The sequence below is a fragment of the Paramisgurnus dabryanus genome, chromosome 10 (genome assembly GCF_030506205.2).
Source record: "Paramisgurnus dabryanus chromosome 10, PD_genome_1.1, whole genome shotgun sequence".
In the NCBI taxonomy this organism is placed as follows: Eukaryota; Metazoa; Chordata; class Actinopteri; order Cypriniformes; family Cobitidae; genus Paramisgurnus; species Paramisgurnus dabryanus.
In genome coordinates this window covers 21072133-21093750 of record NC_133346.1, presented here as the reverse complement: position 1 = coordinate 21093750, position 21618 = coordinate 21072133, and the positions used below count along the sequence as shown (strand labels likewise).

Here is a 21618-nt window from a genome sequence, read left to right as displayed (position 1 = left end):
ACAGAAACCACGCAAAAGCAGGAAAAAAAGAAAGCATTATTAGATGCTACATGGCCTATACACCTTTGGTTATTGACCTCTAATAATAAAGGACATCTTGAGGTGAGACCAGGACAGACTGCTCAGAAGGAAGTGGAGGGCATTAAATCAATGAATAACAGGATCTGGGAATTAAAGTGTGGCACTGAAGCGTCTGTGGATTGTGTGGTGGTGTCTCTAAAGGAATTTGTGTTCCACCATCTCCATCCATTCTTCCTGCATTGCATTTGCGGTCAGCCAGTCACCCAAATAATACATTATTCAAGTGGTATCGTATTATATTATAGATCTGGTAAATGGACAAAGCTCCAAGTGTCAGTATATTTCATTCATAAAGTGCTCCACTACAAGAGAACATATAACACGGTTTCTGACCCGAGTATTGGCATTAGGTCCTGTCTACAACGCAGCTTATTTTAGACCATTTTGGCACCGTTTACACCTGGTATTAGCATGCGTTTTGGTCAATCCGATCACAAGTGGACGAAGCAATAAGGGTTGTAAAAAGTTTTAAGCTCATTAACTTTTGGCCACATTCAAAGGTAGACGTAAACGGATTGCTTTTGTGGTGTAGACGCTCATGTGTTCAAGCAGCTACAAAGGACCGCCTACTCTCCTCCTATTGATCTAATGTGTAACATCAGTCCTGACTTCTAGCGTGAACCAGGAGCTTTTTCTGCTAATATATCTGAAACCGGACAGAACTCTGATAACAAAGTGTATTGTACAGGTGTATTGATCCTAAAGTCTTTTATCTTTTACTCTTTTGATGTGCCTGCACTCCTCTAATCTCTCAAGACCAAATACACATTGCTCTGGCCTGGTCCTCATTACAGTACTTGGAGTCTTGGTCTGGGTTTCAACTAATGGTCTCCAAGAAGGTTATTTCCACCATAATAAAAGTGTTATCTACCTCAACAACTTCAAGAATCTTCTAGTTCTTAAAATCTTTATCAGCAAGCAGCATTAATGCTAGGGTTGCCGCGGTGACGTAATTTTCCCACCAGTTAATCAGCGCATCACAAACCCGGTTATCCCAGTATCACCGGGTGGGAGGGGCTTATAAATGCGCATGCAGACGTGCACATTTTACTTTCACTTTTGAATTACAAAACTGTTTAATAACATGGCATAACTTTATCAGTTTGTGTACCTAGGATTCAAACCATGACCTTTACCTGTTGTCTACCTCCTTGTCTACCAGCTAGCTACAGGAACACATTTGTATTCATCCTGTGGTCTGATTTTGTGTTGAGGTCTGACCTAAATGAGAGATAAATGCTGCATGACTGAATGCTGTCATGTGGACAATTTTTTCTTCTCAGTTCTGTTCCTTCAACAGCGGCCGTCACTAGCTGTATTTTTCTAAATGTCAGAGGAGATGAAAAGAAAACAAGGGAAAATAAAGAAAAACGGGAGTTGGAAAGACGAAAACTTGGTGGTGTTCAAGACTCATGCAACTCAGCGTTTGTCTATAAAGTTTTAAATATGAATATTTTTATTACAAAATCACATCAATTACCCTCAGCAGGTTTTTATTAACCCACTGGAGCCATGTGGATTACTTTGGTGAAGAATTGATGGACTTTTTGGGCTTCAAAATCAGTGGCACCATTAATAACATTATAAAGCTTGGAAGAGCCAGGACATTTTCTAATATAACTCAGATTGTGTTGGTCTGAAAAATTTGTAGCACAGCAAGCTACAATTTTAAAGTGCACATATTTTATTGCTAACTATGTTTTTTGTGTATTTGGTATAATAAAACACGTTATTTTTTACATAGTGTACATTTTTATAGCTCCAGATATCCTGCCTTCACCAACTCTTTGATTTTGTACAAAATTCATTGATTTGAAAAGCTCTTTGTCTCTGATTGGCCAGCTAATCTGTACATTGTGATTGGCCTGAATACCTCTGATGTCAGCCGGAAATGTGACGCTCCTTACCACGTTTGAAAGATTCGGTCCCAATGCAATGCTAACAAGAGTTAATTTACAGGCTGTGAGTCAAAGCGGAAGGAATAATGATAATGTCGGTCTTGTCTACATCACCAATCCCAGGAAGTAAACTGTTGCCTATGATCCGTGTTTTTATTGTAGTCCAAGAAATAAGATTTAAATTGGAAATGATAACTCACATCATCTTTTACCTTGTTTTTTTTCCTTTTGCATATCGTTAACATGAACTAACACACACTTACACACTAAAGGAAATGTAAAATCATGAATTGGACCATAGTTGCTCTTTAAAGTAACTTCTCCAAACTCATCATACACACACACAACCAAGACTCTTCATCAAACTCTTCTCCAGACAAAATCTACATTTGTATATTCCTCTGATTCTTCCTAACAGCGTGATGGTTGTACCAATAAAGACGATGACAGGAAGGGAAAATAAATAAATGGACGACAAATGGGGGATGGCGATAAAGACAACATCTCCGTGGTCATGCATACTGATGGAACCCTTTGGTTGGGTGCACACACAAACGCATCCCCGTCAGACCCAAGGAGATTTCTTGATTAACATCTTACGTCATAAGTATGATACAAGACCCTTTCGAAGCACTTATCACTGAAGATCTTACATTAACATTGATATTCAGTGACCACTTGGGGTCAAATTTCGAAGGGCGGGTCTCTGATTTCATCACTAAAATGCATCAATGACTATGTTTGTGTGTAACTGCATATTGATGAAAAGAGATCCTTGGAGACTTGTTTTAAGTGACCCTTTAATATGGTCCGATATGCGTTTACACCAATAATGCGGTGTTGTCACAGTCTTAGTAATTAACCACAGCCAACCAAAATGCACTAGGGACTAAGGCTATGTTTACAAGAAGCGCATGTTTTGTGAAAGGGAACGTTGCAGTCGACTGCCTTTTAATTTGTCGCCATGAATGAGATCACGGTGATCGTTGGTGGACAGGAAATTCAAACTTGATGGTTGCTAGTTTTTTTCCTAGCAAACTGAATCATCTTTAGCCTCAGACTGACAAAAAAATTCTCACTGAGATTTAAAAATACAATGAAACACAAAATTGAAAAAGTTGCCCTTTAATTTTGTGTAATGTAATATGTTTCAATGTAGTCTAATGTAACATCATATAGTTTTGAGGACTGTACTGTACTGTTATTTGTGACCCTTTACTACTGATTTCCAAACATATGTTCATCAAATTATGAATGGGAGTGTATATAAAACAAGCCGAATCAGTCCCTCACACTAGTTTTGTTTCAGGAAATGAGTTTTGCATCTAATATCATATTTTAATTCCTATAGCTATGTATTCTGATCCGTTCGCGTGATCGCGACCCATTATCCGTCAGCATGTCTGAGGCCTGCAAGGTGACCTTCCCCAAACTGAGCCCAGTCAGCGTAACTCTAGACCGGGACCGAGTTACATCTGACCTTCAAAATCATGACACGCCTACGTCCAAAAATACCACCTCTCGCTTTCATTCGACAATCTCTTATCTTCTAATCTGAAACCTAATTCACCAGAAAACTTGGGGTAAACTATGCGTGGAAACACTATGGTGAACACACATTTGTAATTAACTTTTGCCTAAAATAAACGTATTGATACCTAGTAGGTCACTGTTGTGGCGTTTAGATGTAGGATTAAGAAATGGATCATATAGGGGAATCTTCCGGACCGGGTTTATCCTAGTCCCAGACTAAAGTGCATGTTTTGAGCTGACTCGATTTAAAAACACCTTGTAATGGCCTATCTTAACATATATCAGTGACATGTTTTGTCTAAGGTAAACACCAGCATTGTTTTTTGTAAGGTTTGTTTGTTAAAAATATATGGTAATATAACAAGGCCTAATGTTGGATTATTCTAAACCCTGTCCGGGAAACTTTCCCATTGTTATGCATTAATATGTGCTTTAAACAGCTAATATGCTCATAATATCCATGCTATTTCACAACTACTGTTCACACGTCTCATACTACTACACTTCTTTGTGACTTTATGCGTTTTCCTCTACGCCACATGTCTTTAGCACCAGACACATACTGTAGAGGTCAGAGTTTAAGTTGCAGTTATCTTGAGGAGGTGGCATGAATATGAAATCAGATGTGAATGCTTTAGTGTATTAAAGGTCAAACAATGAAACTACATTTCACATCAATTTGATGTCTATTTTTGTAAGCTCCATGACTTACCAGCACTGTTGAAACCACAACCTAGGAAAAATCCTCTTACTTCAGGGGCTTCACCCATCAGGGGCTTGTGGTCTGCAGTAAATGATTCTGGGATGGGACAAAGAGGTACAAATGTCAAAACTGTCAAAGTTACACATTAATGGAGTATTTCACCCAAAAATGGTCCCCATAGTCATTTTTATTTCTATTATAAAAAGTCAATAGGCCACATTTTTTGGGTGAACTACTCCTTTAACATAGTAAATCTGTGCAATCTCTAAAATCTGATCTGAACTTCAATTGACTGGAAGGTTATCATCAGGACATCTTTGCAGAAAGTTAAAAAAATGACCATAAAGAATTAGATTACAAAAATATGTGTTGTGCACTTTTAGAAAATGCTGTTTAAAGAGCAAAAGGTATGAAAGGGTGAGGGTGTGGTGCCATAGGTCAGATAAGATCTTTCAGAAAGTGTCTTTAAAAATGTATCAGAACTGAGTGCTCACTTTCTGCCTCATTCTTAATGGTCAAGGCTTTCAGTCGTAAGATACTGTAGTTCAGGGTGAGCCACAAAAACTCGGATAAATGAAAAGATGAACGAGTGTGAGATGAAGGGAGAGAAAATGTAAAAACGGGGGGCGGAGAAAACGAAAAGATAAATGAAGACAGGGTCAAAGAAAGTCGGGAGACGGTCGTTTTCCATTACTGCATATGACAAAGTGTTTTCTGGAGCATCTTTAAAGGGGAAAGAGAATAAAAGCAAAGGGTGAGGCTGTGGTTATGTTTTATTTATTATCCTTCTCTCCTCGTTGCCCTCATTCATACGCAACCACACACAGACAGCTGTCCCCTCAGAGCAAATGACCGAACCTCCCTGACTGTCAGCCGCAGCAAAACACGCCCGATGTAGTTCACCTTGTAGTGTCAACCGCAGCTTTAACGTGACTCCACAGAAGAGCCGAAGGCATATCAAAGAACATAGGAGAGGAGTTAATGGCTGAGATACTAGGATTAAATAATTAAAGGAGCAGTACATGTTGCATTTCTTCTTGGTTCAGGTGGATTTCACATGGCAAAGTTTTAAAGGACCAAAATTTGTTAATTAAACTTGTGATAAAACATGAGATTAAAGTGTCATCTCATTGGTTAAAATAAACTTGCGTATGTTCTGGGATTTGTAGCTCAAAGCTGGTAGCCGTCATCTGTTTATTATGAGTTTCTATTTACTTGTCCTTATATTATTTAATCATTTTGATCTCAGCATTGTTACACTAAGCCAGTGGTTTACGAACTTCTTTCAGCCCGACCTTAATTTACTTACACCCAAAAATGACAATTCTGTCATAATTTACTCAACCTCATGTTGTTACAAACCCGTTTACATTTCTTTGTTCTGATAAACACAAAGGAAGATATTTTGAGAAATATTTGTAACCAAACCGTTTGTGGACCCCATTCACGTTAATAGTAGGAAAAAAGAATACTATGGAAGTAAATGGGGTCCACGAACGGTTTGGTTACAAACATTTCTCAAAATATCTTCCTTTGTGTTCATCGGAACAAATAAATATATACAAGTTTGTAACAACATGAGGTTGGGTAAATGATGACATAATTATAATTTTTGGGTGAACTTTCCCTTTAGGAAACACGCAGACTTTTTGGGACTTTAGCTTATTCACCGTATCCCCCAGAGTAAAATAAGTCCATACATACCTTTTACATCTCCGTGCATGCCTCCATGCGTTATTTTGTCACTTATTGGGAGCAGTATGCTAGCTGGAGCCATTTACTTCCAGTCTTTGTGCTAAGCTAGGCTAGCGGTGGGTGCGTCAGACAGAGTTACAGGGTATGTATGGACTTATCCAACTCTAGGGAATACGGTACTTATTTGCTTTAAAGTTTTTATAAGTGGTATTTTATGTAGTTATTTTTATTATTGCCTATTATTGGACCTTCATTCTGTAATTTTTGTTTATTGGTACATAAAATGTGTCTGTACTAGGGATGCTTAACGATTAATCGTGATTAATCTATAGCAGAATAAAAGTTTGTGTTTACATCATATATGTGTGTGAACTGTGTATAATAATTATGTATATATAAATATGCACACATGCATGTATTTTAAGAATTTTAAGAAAAAAATATATTTATATATTAGGTATTTATATATAATATAAATTATACATAAATATACAAATGTATATGCACATGTAAACATTTCTTAAATGTATGTGCATGTGTCTGCATTTATTTATAAAAATTTATTATATACAGTTCACACACATATATCATGTAAACAAAAACTTTTATTCTGCTATAGATTAATCGCGATTAATCGTTAAGCATCCCTATTTTGCATGCATTCTCAGTTTTCTGATATATTGTTGTGTTAGTAACATTACATGCAGATATATATTTTGTTAGTACGCGTTTTATTTAGACTTTTTTATATCTTTAAATTATTTATTTACATATTTAATTGTAATGGATTAAAAACTCACAAACCCCTTACAATTCCCCTACAAACCACCAGTTTGGGAAACCCTGCACTAAGCGATTAAAGTTCATCTCTTCTATATGCTCGCTAGACACCTTGTCAATATTTGTATTTTGATAAGTTTTGGGCAGTTGGTCTAAAAAATTTTGTCTGACCGCACTTGCAAAACACATTGCTGCTTGTTTGCATTACCCATCATATTCAGCCTGGTTGGTTGGTCCGTTGGGTCGGATTGCTTTTTTACCACAAGCAAACCGCTCCAAAGGACCAAAGGTTTGCAATCGAGCCGAGACCACCTCGTTTAGGCGTTCTCAGACCAACTGTTTTGGTGCGGATCCAAGCGCGATTGCCATGTTCGCATATGCGTATACAAACTGATCCAAGAGAAAAAATACAGCAGGTTTCAAAACAAATGCTCAGGGGCCGGTTGCATTTATTGTTTAGACTAGTCTTAGAAAATAGTCATAATGTTTTTATCTTCAAAACTGATCATAACTATTTTAAGTCAGTTACATAAAAATGTATTACAATTAAAAAGGAGATAAATTAGCCCAAAACAACTGCTAGTTGGTCTTAACTTACCAGTTATGTTTATGCAACCAGCCCAGGTGTAAAAAACACCCATAAAAACAATAGCTCTTTAATTTTTCGAATATGCAAAGTAGTCTCCATCTCCATGCAATCAGACCAGCTCTGACTACATGATCCACTCTGTTAACATGTTTGCGTTATTTGTTAAACATACTTGTGATGTAGAAACTTTGTTCCAGCCGTGTTGTATTTGGTTAAATGCAGTTTTAAGGAGAAAATACAATGGTGCTAACTGATGAATTTGTGCATGGTTTCTTTTAAAGCATTAAAAAACACCACACAGACATAAAAACATTTAAAAAATTGATCATTACCATCAGGTGATTTAAAATTTGAGTCTGTTTCTTTTTTTTATATAATACAAAACCCCAGGGCACACCAGTGGTCTGCCAGAAAGTAATTATGTGACTTTAAAAAGTGTAGTCATTGACTAAAATTAACAGTTAGGGGGTCATTCTGTGTCAAAGCAAATGTATAATTATGATGTGTTAAATACGACACAAAGCCCCAGTTGACAGAAGACCAGTTTATGCTTTTGTGAATGTGTGTGCTTAACACCTCATTTATAATAGCTGATGAGTGGGTGAATAAGTGTCTTTGATAGCACTCTCTTAAAATGATTTCAGAAGCGCTCATCCACTGACCCGAAAACCGCGTGCAATGACCGACAGCCACTACAGTGTGTTAGCGTCATTTTACACCTGTCATCTTTTATTATGCGAGTAAAGGTTGACTGAACCTCCTGCAAGAACCATAGCGGTGGCAGATCAGCCAATCAGAGAGAAATCTCACTTGAGTTGCAGTCTAGAAAACCAATCACTTGGCCAGTATGACAGGAGTATGGAAGACGAAGAGTGCAACAATTATAAATAAATAAATTCATACATGTACAAAGAAATATATAAAACAAACATAAATAAGTAAATACAAAAATAAATATGCAGAGAAATATAAAAAACAAACATAAATGAGTATTGCAACTTTGATTTCTTTATTTTTGTATTAAAATAGCTTTTTTAAACTTTTATTTATTTCTGTATTTAATTATAAATTTGTATTTATTCTTTTATTAATTTCCACATTTATGTATTTATTTATGTATTTATGTGAACATTTAATAATTTTTTACATTTATTTTTTATACATTTATTTATTTAAACGTTTATTTTTTATACATTTATTTATTTCCACATGTATTTATTTACATCAAAAACAATTTAAAGGGATTTATGATAAAAGAGACGCTCATGTTTACAAAATACACGCAAGACACTAACTTAAAGGAGGGGTGCACGATCTCTGAAAGCCAATGTTGACTTTTGAAATCACCTAAACAAACACGCCCCTACCCCAATAGAATCTGGACCTTCTTTAGAAAAACCCACCGCACATGTAATTCTTGACAACAGGAAGACTTCAAGAATACATTAAATCACTAAAAAGCTTAAGCTGGGTTTTCACAGACAAGGGTCACATTTACATTATGTGTGTGTGTGTGTACCTGGGCCACAGACAGTGGATTTGATTCCAGTTTTTTCCAAAGCAGGTACTCGGTTAATGGCGCCCTCAATGTGTTGCATGAAAACATCCCAGTCCAGATCAAACAAGCTGAATGCAAACTTATCCGACACCTGTGGGGACGAGAAAACAAAATGAGAGATTGCAAATGGATTGCACATTTCTATAATTGAGCAATCAAGGCCATGTTGTGGTTAGGACATTTACGGGTTTGATATGCACAAACGTGTACGGTACACAAAGCCAGGAGTTTAATTATATCAAGCAGTGCTTTACTAGATTACTAATGCTGGTTCTCCATCTGTCTGAGGAAAAAAGGGAAAGGAGGATGCAATGAAGATCCAGAGCCCCCATCCTGGGCTCTCATCCAGACTCACATCAGAAAGAGGGCTGTGATATCCGGAAACTACTGTTCATACCTGATAATGGGTATGATGGGTTGTCCTTGATGTCACTACTGGTGGGCATGACCTTGTTGTGCTAATTTAGATTACATAACATTTATGCACATGCGCTTTTATCCAATGCAACCTAGAGCAGTGTGTGCATACCCTGCTAATCAAACCCACAACATTGTCCTGCAAACCAATTGAGCTACAGGAACCTAGTGAAATTGTGAACTAATAGGCTGGCTAGAAAGATGGTGATGTGTTGGCATGTTCCTGGGATTTGTATTTTTTTTCTAGAATAAGATCCACTCTTCCTGTCATTGTCCGCACACGTCGCCACAGGGGACCGTGAATGAACAAGAGTGGGCTGGAAAAAGGCAGCAGACGGTGTGAGCAATGTGACAGCTGATAAAATGATGATCACAGAAAGCGAGTGAATATGTGGGGCTGGTGTGTAGCAGATTGCGGTTTAAAAATAAAAAGCAGATAGAGGCTGCATGTATCGCGAACCGTCACGCCGCCTCATTAAGAAAGCGGAGCTATTTCCAACAACACATTTCTCAAAATGTTCACACTTTCCTAACTTATCGATCGGCTGTTTCCTAGCATGACTGTTCCTTTGTGTACCGAATCCCCGAGCTGACAGAGGGTAAAATTTAATGAGAAAAAGTTTTGTTTGGCCCTTAAGATTGTGTAGGGCACACAGAGAAAGAGCACTGCTGGCTGGAGATAATACTGAGGGAAGTCAGAATGTAAATTTGGTCATACGGGATGGAGGAAACGGTAAAAAGCTCACATCAGCTCTAAACCTGATCTCCGTTCGGGTGCACAAAGTGCAGAGATGGCAAAGGTGCAAGCGATTTTAACACATACACCCACTGAGAGATTCGCTGTGGAGAGTTTTTCACACAGCTGAAACGTGGGAAAAATATTTCTCTATTATTGCTTGCACATTAGCAGATGACAACCTACATTTATACAGTGACCTTACCCGTTCTGCTGAACAATAATGTGACTTCTGATTGCATATGGAGGTCAGACAGTCATCATAGATATAATTTACATACGAAGGGTTTAAAGATATAGCAGCAAAAGCCTGCTAAAGGTCAACGAGAGGGTGCATAATATTATTTTGGAAAATTACGTGAAGAGCTTAGATGCAAACCCCTTTAAGAGCATTATGGTTTCTTATAAATGAGCATTTTTATCAGGCTCTTGTGTTTAGGGTGTACTCACATTATGTGAATTTGACCCCAAAGTATGGTTCGTTTGGGTAGTGTGATTGCTCCATACTGTTCCCGGGAACGCTTTGTAGGGGTGGTCTTGGGTACGGTTTGCTTATTTCAGGGGCGGGGCATCATAATTTCATCCCATTTGACCCCAGATAACAGAGGTGTATTTGACATCATGCGCACTGCTCAGTTTATGGCTTTAAAGGTGACATAGAATGATTGAACGGGGTATTTATTCTTGTTCTGTGATGTGATGTGACAAGTAGACAAAAAAAATTTTGTTTGGGTCTGTAATGCCTTAGAAGCTTCCTAAAAACCTCTCTCAGATAGCTCTATTAGGGCGGGGGATTTTAAACAAGTGGTTTTGCACCTATTTGGCTCCCCCTACTGGCTTAACTTGCAATCTCATTACTGATTGGCTGACTTTGCTGCCACTCAAACAATGTAGCCAATTATTTTAAAGTGGAGGGGCAGTGAGATGCCTGTGATGTCATAAGCATCAGATTTTCAGATTGGGCCATTTTCTGGCTGACATTTCTAAAAGAGGAATTTCTATGAGACTGAGATGTTAAGCATGTCTAGCACTTTTTGTATGTTCGTGAATGCGGGTAGACTACCATATTCAACAAAGACAAGGTAAAAATGGTTTTTCCCCTTTAAAGCATCACGAGGGTGATTGGAGAGCAGACTGCTCCTAATATGCTTTTAAATCTCTCTTGCAGTTATTTAATGTCATAAGCCAAATGATCTCCGCAGCATGCATGGTTTCAAACACACCTAATAAGCCATAAGCTCATAATTACAACGAACTGCATATCTTCCAGTTCCCCTTCGAGGGAACTCGAGCTGCGTCGCCGAAGCTACGCTATGGGAACGCCCTCTGCGTGATTGCGTCTGAAGCACGTATGTCAAATCAGTCCAATGGTCAAGTGACACGTCATAGGCGGGTGACGTGGGAACCAGGAAGCTATAAAAAGAGCACCCAGCAAGCCAACTTCAGCTCTTTGTGCCTCAGCAAGCGAGTGTGTGTCATTATCATGTCTAAGTCCAAACAAAGTTTTAAGGAGTGTGCTTCCCCGTGTCCTCGTTTCATTACGAGCGAGGACTCGCATCATCTCTGTGTTATGTGCCTCGGGGCACAACACGCACGATCATCTCTTGAGAGGGGTGGTTGTGCACATTGTGATAGGATGCCGCTCCGTACGTTGCGCTCGCGGCTCGCACTCTTCGAGGAGGGTGGGGAGCCGCGTGTTCCCCACGGTTCTGGCCCCGCTGCTGCCGAGGCAGAGCGGAAGCTGCGATCGTGGGGATCACAATTAGATCTCGCGGACGAGCTTGAGACGGGTCTCCCCCTTTCTCAGCCTTCACCCGCGGGATCTAGTGCCCCGTCTCTGGATTCGGAAGCACGCGCTGCGGTTTCTTCCGCCCAGGGTGGGAGCCCAGATTTGCATTTATCGTCGTCCGAGGAAGTCGATATTATGTCTGTCGACGTGGTGGACGCTGAGGAGCCTTCTCATTCGTCCCCCGCGTTCGATGATTTGATGGAGGTTGTTACTAATGCCGTGGCTCGCTTAAAATTAGACTGGCCGGCGGAGACTCAGAGCGCGCGTCCTCAGAGTATGTTAGATGAGCGCTTTTTAAAACAGAAACCTCAACCTTCGCGGCGCAACATGCCTTTCTTTCCTGATCTCCACAGCGAGCTGTCGAGATCATGGAAAGCTCCGTATTCAGCCCGTGTTCATACCCCTCACGCCACCATGTATTCCAACATTGTGGGGATGGGTGAGCACGGATATTTAACGATGCCCCGGGTGGAGCAGACGCTTGCGAGCTATCTCTCCCCCGCTGCGGCGTCATCATTAAAATCGCCTTCGCTTCCCACGAAACCGGTTAGGTTAACCTCATCTTTAGTGGGTAAAGCTTATAAGTCTGCAGGGCAGGCTGGGGCTTCACTGCATACCTTAGCTGTCTTACAGGCGTACCAAGCAGAACTGCTTAAAGATTTAGATGCCGAGGCGGGGGGTACATCTGATTTATTTAAAGAGCTTCGTCGAGTCACTGATGTGTCACTCAGGGCGATTAAAGAAACTGCGAAAGCCGTGGGTAGATCGATGGGAGCTCTCGTAGCCACGGAACGCCATTTATGGCTTAATCTGTCCGAGCTTAAAACCTCAGATAGGGCTTTTCTCTTAGACGCGCCCGTTGCGCCCTCCGGTCTCTTCGGCGATGCCGTTAATACTGTCGTCGAGAGATTTGCGGAGGCTCGTAAGCAGTCGGCGGCGTTCGAACGCTATCTCCCCCGCCGTGCTCTTGATTATAGGGCTGCTGGGCGGGAGCAGCCATCGACATCATATAGAGCATCGCAAAAGCATAGTGTTGCCACTCGTGGTCCCCCTCAAAAAAACTGGGGTTCGGGCGGTCGCGCTCAGACATCATCCAAGCAGAAAACAGACCTGAGGGCTGTTATTATGGCGAGGAAGGCGTCGGCTAAAAAGAAGTCCTGAGGGACGTAGTGTCATATTTCCGAGGGCAGCCCCCAATCGGGGAGAGCCGGCAGTCACCTCACAACACGGTGCCCGTCTCTCCTCGATGCCCTCGGGATGCCAGTGTGTTAACCCCGCCGCGGTGTGTGTTTCGGGGCACAGCGGCTTCATATTCTTGTGTGACTCGTGCGCGGGGCACGCAACACCTCTCTCCGAGGAGGGAGGCATTAATATCACCCAGGTTGAACCCTGCCAGTTTGGTTCAGGGCACCGGGAAAAGTTTAAGCAGTACACAAAAAGCCAGTCTCGAGAGGCTGGTCCCCCTTATAGAAAATTTGGCAGCGTGGAAACTCCTGCCAAACGTGTCTCAGTGGGTTCTGCAAATAATAGAAAAGGGCTACAAAATTCAGTTTTGCAACCAGCCACCCCAATTCAACGGCGTGTTATCTACCATAGTGGGTGCTGGGCAGACTCTAACAATGGAACAAGAAGTAAAAACTCTCTTGTGCAAGGAAGCCATAGAATGTGTTCCTCCTCACAACAGGGAGTCAGGGTTTTACAGCCGCTATTTCATAGTTCCAAAGAAAGACGGGGGGTTACGTCCGATTTTAGATCTACGTCATCTGAACCGGTCTGTTGCAAAACTAAAGTTCAAGATGTTAACTATAAAGCAGATCGTCACACAAATCAGATCCGAGGACTGGTTTGTGACGATAGATCTAAAAGACGCGTATTTTCACATATCTATCCTCCCGCAACACAGGAGATTCCTGAGGTTCGCCTTCGGGGGCGTGGCTTACCAATATCGGGTTCTCCCTTTCGGTCTATCTCTGTCACCCCGTACATTTACAAAGTGCATGGATGCAGCACTGGCTCCATTACGACTCCGGGGCATCCGTGTCTTAAACTACATAGACGATTGGCTAATTTTAGCCCAATCAGAGAGTATGGCAGCGCAGCATCGAGATGCTGTGCTGACCCACATGAGAGAACTGGGGTTAAGGCTAAATGCAAAGAAAAGCATGCTCTCTCCAGTACAGAGGACAGCTTTTCTTGGCGTTATATGGGATTCAACGACAATGCAGGCACATCTGTCCCCTGCTCGTGTGGAATCCATTCTTTTGGCTGTAGGCAGAGTGAAGTTAGGCCAGTCACACACTGTAAAACAATTTCAGAGGTTGTTGGGGCTCACGGCAGCAGCGTCCAATGTGATACCCCTTGGGCTGCTTCACATGAGACCGCTACAGTGGTGGCTCAAAACCAAAGGGTTTTCCCCGAGGGGCAACCCGTTCCGTCTGATCAAGGTCACGCGCAGATGTCTTCGTGCCTTAGATCTTTGGAAGAGACCATGGTTTCTCTCCCAAGGACTGATGTTGGGGGCTCAGTTCCGTCGAGTTACGCTGACAACGGATGCTTCCCTCACAGGCTGGGGAGCAACTATGGGGAGCCATCTGGCTCATGGATTATGGGGGGCCAGACAGCTCAGCTGGCACATAAATTGCCTAGAGATGATGGCAGTGTTCTACGCCCTGAGATGTTTCATCCCTCACCTGCGGGGCCATCACGTGTTAGTCCGGACAGACAACACGTCGGTAGTCGCGTACATCAACCACCAGGGGGGTTTGCGTTCACGCCCTTTGTACAAATTGGCGCGGCATATCCTTCTGTGGACACAGGGGAAGTTGCTGTCCCTCAGAGCAGTGTACATTCCCGGGTGTCTGAATCAGGGAGCAGACGTCCTGTCGAGACAGGGGCTGAGGCCCGGGGAGTGGAGGCTCCACCCTCAGGTGGTGGAGTCCATCTGGACGAGATTTTACCAGGCGGAAGTGGATCTGTTTGCGTCCAGAGAGACGACACACTGTCCGCTATGGTTTTCTCTCACACATCCAGCACCGCTGGGTCTGGATGCCATGGTTCAGCCATGGCCGAGGCTACGGCTGTACGCTTTTCCCCCGATCGCTCTGCTCCCGGGAGTTCTGGAAAGGGTTCGTCGCAACAACGTCCGCTTGTTGTTGGTTGCCCCACTCTGGCCGAACCGAATATGGTTCTCGGACCTGGTGTCCCTCCTCGACGGCTCACCTTGGGAAATACCCGTCAGGAGGGATCTCCTCTCTCTGGCGGGTGGCTCGATTCTTCACCCCCGCCCAGAGTTATGGAAACTGTGGGTCTGGCCACTGAGGGGGCCAGACTCATAGAATCTGGTCTCTCAGCTGAGGCTGCTGAGACCATTCTTCACTCCAGAGCTCCCTCCACGAGGAAGCTTTATGCCTTTAAATGGAGAGTCTTTACTTCCTGGTGCAGCAAACACCTGCATGACCCTGTGAACTGCCCAATTGGTACAGTCTTGGAGTTTCTGCAGGAAAAGTTCACCGCAGGGTTATCTCCTTCTACACTGAAGGTGTATGTGGCGGCCATCTCGGCTTACCATGTTCCTTTGGTCGGGCAATCCCTTGGGAGAGACCCGCTGGTGGTTCGCTTCCTTCGTGGCACTCGGAGGCTGAGGCCTGTAGTCCGACCCAGGGTCCCAGCTTGGGACCTGGCTGTTGTGCTGGAAGGTCTGTCCATGGCTCCGTTTGAGCCCATTGAGACCGTTCCAGTCAAGTTTGTGGCACTTAAGACAGTACTTCTGTTGGCAGTCACTTCTCTGAGGAGAGTGGGTGACCTTCAGGCCCTGTCGGTTTCCCCTACGTGCCTTGAATTCGCACCGGGGATGGTTAAGGCTTTCTTGTACCCAAGGCCCAGCTATGTGCCTAAGGTACCGACTAATGTGCCACGACCTGTCGTACTTCAGGCCCTCTGTCCTCCCCCATTTAGGGATAGGAATCAGGAAAAGCTTAACTTGGTGTGTCCAGTGCGAGCACTGGATGCCTATGTTCACAGATCTTCTTTGTGGAGGAGGTCTGAGCAACTGTTTGTGTGCTTTGGCTCGCCCAAGAAAGGCCTGCCGGCGACCAAGCAGACACTCAGTAAGTGGATAGTTGAGACTATCTCTCTGGCTTATGAGACCACTGGACGGCCTTCACCTATCGCCGTCAGGGCTCATTCTACCCGGGGTATGGCAGCCTCTAAGGCCTTGTGGCTAGGGGCTTCAATGCAGGATGTCTGTGATGCGGCAGGCTGGTCCTCTCCGCTCACATTCGTTCGGTTTTACGAGTTAGATGTTGGTGCTACGCCTGGAGCCCAGGTGCTCATGTCTTAAGCTGTGCGCGTTTTTACACACAGACAGGCATTTGGTAGTATGGTGTTTTGGTACATCGTTCCCATAGCGTAGCTTCGGCGACGCAGCTCGAGTTCCCTCGAAGGGGAACGTCTCGGGTTACGAATGTAACCATTGTTCCCCGAGAAGGGAACGAGACGCTGCGTCTCCCTGCCATACTCCCTGCATCCCTGTCTCGCCTTGCTTCGGCACAATTTAGCTGAAGTTGGCTTGCTGGGTGCTCTTTTTATAGCTTCCTGGTTCCCACGTCACCCGCCTATGACGTGTCACTTGACCATTGGACTGATTTGACATACGTGCTTCAGACGCAATCACGCAGAGGGCGTTCCCATAGCGTAGCTTCGGCGACGCAGCGTCTCGTTCCCTTCTCGGGGAACAATGGTTACATTCGTAACCCGAGACGTTTTCTTCAAAGCATTCGCATCTTTTAATGATATAAGCATACTCCGGTACAGATCATAAAGTTTAGTGCAGACGAGGAGGAGGGGGGATAATCGTACTTGGGTAGGTTTGGTCCAGTAAAGTATGATTTGAGGGCACCCTTAGTAATTTCAATTTATATTATAATGGCAATGGTTATTAATCAGTTATGTCTTATTTTCACAAATCACTTTAGTGATCACTTTTCTAAGTCACTTTTCTATCACTTTAGTCATTTCATTGATTTCAATTTGAAATCTTCTTTCGCAAAAAACACCACTTCTAAACATCAACATCTATGGACAAGACATAGTAAACAGTTGGAAAATCACTTAAGGTGCAACTAGAAACTTTGCAAATAATGTAAGAATGTAAAAATAAAGAAACTGAACTACACATTAGGGGGCGCTCCATGTGACTGCCACATTCGGTTGTATTCATGTCCAAGTACTCACAAGGGACCCGAGTTGTAATGTAATCCACTATCATTTCAAACGCCAGTGTTAATCCAATTCATCTTCTGTGCACTTAGAGGACTTTGCTGAAAAATTGACGTAGCAACAAACCAGTATTTCGGAAAGGACTGAAGGCGGGATTAAGTGGATTTGAAGAGAAGGAATTTGATGAACGTGCCAAGAGCATTCGGTCAATATCATTATTTTATTGTTGACAGAGGTGGCATTTAGTTTTTGGATCCGAACTCTTCAAGTGGATATCAGGAAACAAAAAGATAAAAAAAAAAGTACAACTTGGGCCTTTAAAAAACATGCCAAGCACAAAAATACAGATCTAGACAAACATACAAATACACTAAACCTCATTAACAAAATGCACTGCACCCCTTTAAGCTTTTAGGCCTGGTTAAGGCTTAAATTAAGATGTTTAAGCATCTTTTATAAACATGCCTTAGAAAAATATGTTACTGGTGTGTAGCCTGAGACAAAATAATGGCAATCAGCATGTTTTAAGATCTATCAGTGCAAGTTATTTTTAGCTGACACAGCTCAAACATATGTTTTAGTCTAGGACTAGCCTTAATCATTGTCTGTGAAACCGGGGATCAATGTATTTAAACAAAACTCTGTAAACAACACTTTAAACATGCAAACACGGACCACAGAAGTTAATGAAGAGGATTGTGAAAGTGATACTCCGGGTGTCACGCATTGCAAAACACATAACAATCACTGTCATTGAACTTTAAGTTAAAGAGACCTCATGTAGTACATTAAGTTTCAAGCCCTCTGACGCACACCAAACACTCTTCTTCACCCTGTGGTGAAAATATTTTTTTATTGTTGTTTATATGTCTATGTGCTATTTTTAATATACTTTAAGACAAACCATGTGCAAATTCATTTGCATATTCATAGATCCGCGTAAATTAAATGAGGCAAGGTTTTAAAGCATATAAAGAAGTTAGTGTCACAGGATAAACTTTTACATACTGTAAGCTATTATGTTGCTCAAATATGAGTTTAAGGTGATAAAATTATCGACTAGAGGGGAACTTAATAGACTTAAATTCAAGTTGTGAAACATCAAAGCACATACACAACATAAGTACAGCCAAAAAAGAAAATGATAACTTTTAAAGGGGACATATCATGAAAATCAGATTTTTTCCATGTTTAAGTGCTATAATTGGGTCCCCAGTGCTTCTAAAAACCAAGAAAATATGAAAAAGATCAACCCAGTAACTTAGTTTTGGTAAACCATTCTCTGCAAGCATGTGAAAAAATAGCACACTGAAATTTGGTTCCCCTTGTGATGTCAAAAGGGGATAATACCGCCCCTTAATCTGCACTATCCAACCACGGCACTGCCATTTAGTTCAGATATAGAAAAAAAATATTGACAGTACAATTGGTTTCAATTTTAACAAACCACCATCATGGCGATCAGTGTTTGCATTTCATCAGCTCATTTGCATTTTAAAGGACACACCCAAATACGGCACATTTTCGCACACACCTACAAAATGGCAATTTTAACATGCCGTAATAAATTATCTGTGGGGTATTTTTGACCTAAAACCTCACATACACACTCTAGGGACACCAAAGACTTATTTTACGTCTTAAAAAAGGCTCATATTTGTCTCCTTTAAAGCCAAGAACTATAATTAAAAAAAATTACATACTAAATGTGTTATTTTTACTTACATCATCCCAGAAAATTGGGTTTTGTTCGTAGCCTCCCACAGAAAGTGCGTCACCTTGGAGACGGAGGTAGACTGATGCATCATGGTCCCTGACGTTGGGCATATTCTAGTGGGTAAAAAAACACTTTTTTTTTAATAATGTGATTTTACGTCATCATTTCAAAAGAAAGCTAGCTCATTTTGTTAATGTATGACATTAAAGAATAAAAAAAACTTTCGTACTGCCCATATGGCATTACTAAACAATGCTGTTAGATTTCATTGCTTAAATAAACACTATGTAGTTTCCATGTAAAAATGACTTATAGCTCCCCCATGTGGTTGAAAAGCGCAACAGTGCCTGGTATCAGACACTCCTCTGCAGGCAGGGGGAGGGGCGGGGCTGTGTTTCCTACCCTCCACCGCCACTTTCAGAGTGTGCTTGTACCAGCTAGGAGGCTGCTCAGGTTGCAGCAACAGTACAATTTGTCCAGTTAAAAGTTTTTCTATCACTGAAATAATTTTAGAGACATTATTTAAAGGTAAAAAACTACATAGTGTTGCTTTAATAGATGTATGGCGATATGTCCGCTGGGTACTGTAATTCTGGTTTGTGGGTTTAAAATGCGTTACTTGTCAGTGCATCAGTCTTTAACAATCTCTGAGATAGAAATCAGTCAATAATATTAATAATATTTCATTTCAGTTTAAATTATGGCACATTGGTCTCTGTGAGGAGTATGATGCCTTCCATCAACCATTAAACTAAAGCTTACACACACACAAATACATAGTAATGCATAATTCACAATGAGAGACTTTATTTCAATGCAGTGTATGTAGGTGAGTCTCCAAAACAGGCCTCTACCAGTTTGATAAAGTGGTTTCAAAGCACACTTTCCCTTTTTTATAGTTATTATAGGACAGTGGAGGTAGAAAGGCAAAATTTAGATTGCAGGACAGTGCAGAAGTATAAGGAATTAATCTTATACAAATCCCTATAGCATTATGTTTGCTTACTATGCTAGTATAAGATTGCAATCCAGGCACCTAGGTCTTTCAAACTTAAAATAACACTCTCCAGACTCTCTTCTTCGCTGTTTAGTAAGTATATGGCTGCCAGACACAGATATAATATATATATGAGAATCGTAATGTCATTTTAAATCATTCTGATTATTTACAACACAATAAAACAAAGATGGGTAGTGCCTCGCTAACGGCCAGTATCAGATAAGAACTGCCATCATATAAACTTACTTTATAGCTCCTTCCATGTATGCTTATTTTTTTCTTTTATTTGTTTATTTGGAAAGGGACCATGTACAATATTCAAAAAAAAATTCCATTTTGATGCACAGTACCAGATTTAGCCTATGGCTAACTTTTATCCATTTAAGAGACTTTGAACCTCCAACCATCATTCTATCCCCAAACAAGATCTATCATTAACCCTACTAGAATTTGTATTGTATTTTCTTTGATGCTTTACTGTTTTAAAGTTAAAGATAAGTTACCTGAATCCCTTCGATTCTTTCAGTGACAACATAAGCGTGGTGCATAGCTACCAAAGGTACGTTAACACCTGCCATTTTACCCAGTTTAGTGGCCCAAACACCTAAAGAAAATCACAGGCACGAGTAAATATCAAGATCATATCATACGACATTGTATTATATAAACACATATGTATGATTACTGTGATCGGCAACATTAAACAGACAGCTAATTACCAAAGTGAATCATATACGGTACTTTAATTTAGTTAATGTGCTATAATCGGTCAATCTTTGCTTGTAAAGCAGCATATATGGTTACACAAGCTTCAAAATGATCATTGAGTGCCCTCTACTGGTGGAAACATCTCAATTCTCCTTACCTGCACAGTTGACCACACATGGGGTTTGAATGGTCCCATGAGCAGTTTCGACTGCTTTTACTCTCTTAACACCCATATGATCAACCTTCACCTGGATACCAGTGACTGGACAGTTCTCGATTACCTGAAAATGACAAGGTTATGTACAGATATTAGTTATATTATGTATGTATATATATGTATATATATATACAGGCCAGCTGACAGTCTTGCCTGGGCCCGGGACAAGATAATCTTAGAGGGCCCCCCACCCCTTACTTTTTACTGGTAACAAGACATTTGGCATTATCAGATTCAGGACCCACGAATATTGCATATTATACATAGTATAAAACATTTAGTTAAAGGTGCAGTTCGTAATTTTTAGAAAGATCTCTTGACAGAAATGCAAAATAATATACAAAACTATCAGGGGTGTATAAAGACCTTTTTATAATGAACCGTTATGTTTTTATTACATTAGAATGAGACGTTTTTATCTACATACACAGAGGGTCCCCTTACGTGGAGGTCGCCATTTTGTGCCGCCATGTTTCTACAGAAACCATTAACTGACAAACTTTTTTTACTAAGTTGTCTTTGACGATGACATGTTTTACTGTAGCTTCTCTATGCGTTTCAAAAGCGAGGGGTGAGCAGTGGATTGAGCCGTTGGTTGCAATTTGCAACCTCACCACTAGATGCTTCTAAAATTTACACACTGCATCTTTAAATGGAGTACACTAACAAAAATTATTCATTGAATTTAATAAATTTTTTAAGGTAAGTGGTTGCAATCAATTTATTTAAGCTACATTTAAACAAAAAGATTAGTAAAGTAAAATAAAATATAAAACGTTTGTTTAAATGTAGATTGCAATAAATTGATTGCAACCACTTACCTTAAAAAAACTGATTAAATTCAATGAATCATTTTTTTCAGTGTACTGACGCTGTATACTGAAACAAAATATCATAATCACGTATGAATTATGAACAGACTATTGGAAATATCAGTAAAACAACTTCAGCTAATATTATGCCGTGTTTGGACTAAAAAT

The 21618-nt window shown here is 41.1% G+C and overlaps 1 protein-coding gene across 2 annotated transcripts in view; it reads right to left on the bottom strand.

Moving 5' to 3' along the window:
• sardh (sarcosine dehydrogenase) overlaps positions 1-21618 on the bottom strand; it is a 53025-nt gene that overhangs the window by 24954 nt on the left and 6453 nt on the right. For both annotated transcript variants that reach the window (XM_065290377.2, XM_073816067.1), the window contains 5 exons: positions 20579-20702; positions 20217-20317; positions 18722-18826; positions 8799-8928; positions 4225-4311 (listed from right to left, as the gene is read on the bottom strand). In XM_065290377.2, the coding sequence (XP_065146449.1) occupies positions 4225-4311; positions 8799-8928; positions 18722-18826; positions 20217-20317; positions 20579-20702 (547 nt within the window). The remainder of the gene's footprint in view (positions 1-4224; positions 4312-8798; positions 8929-18721; positions 18827-20216; positions 20318-20578; positions 20703-21618) is intronic.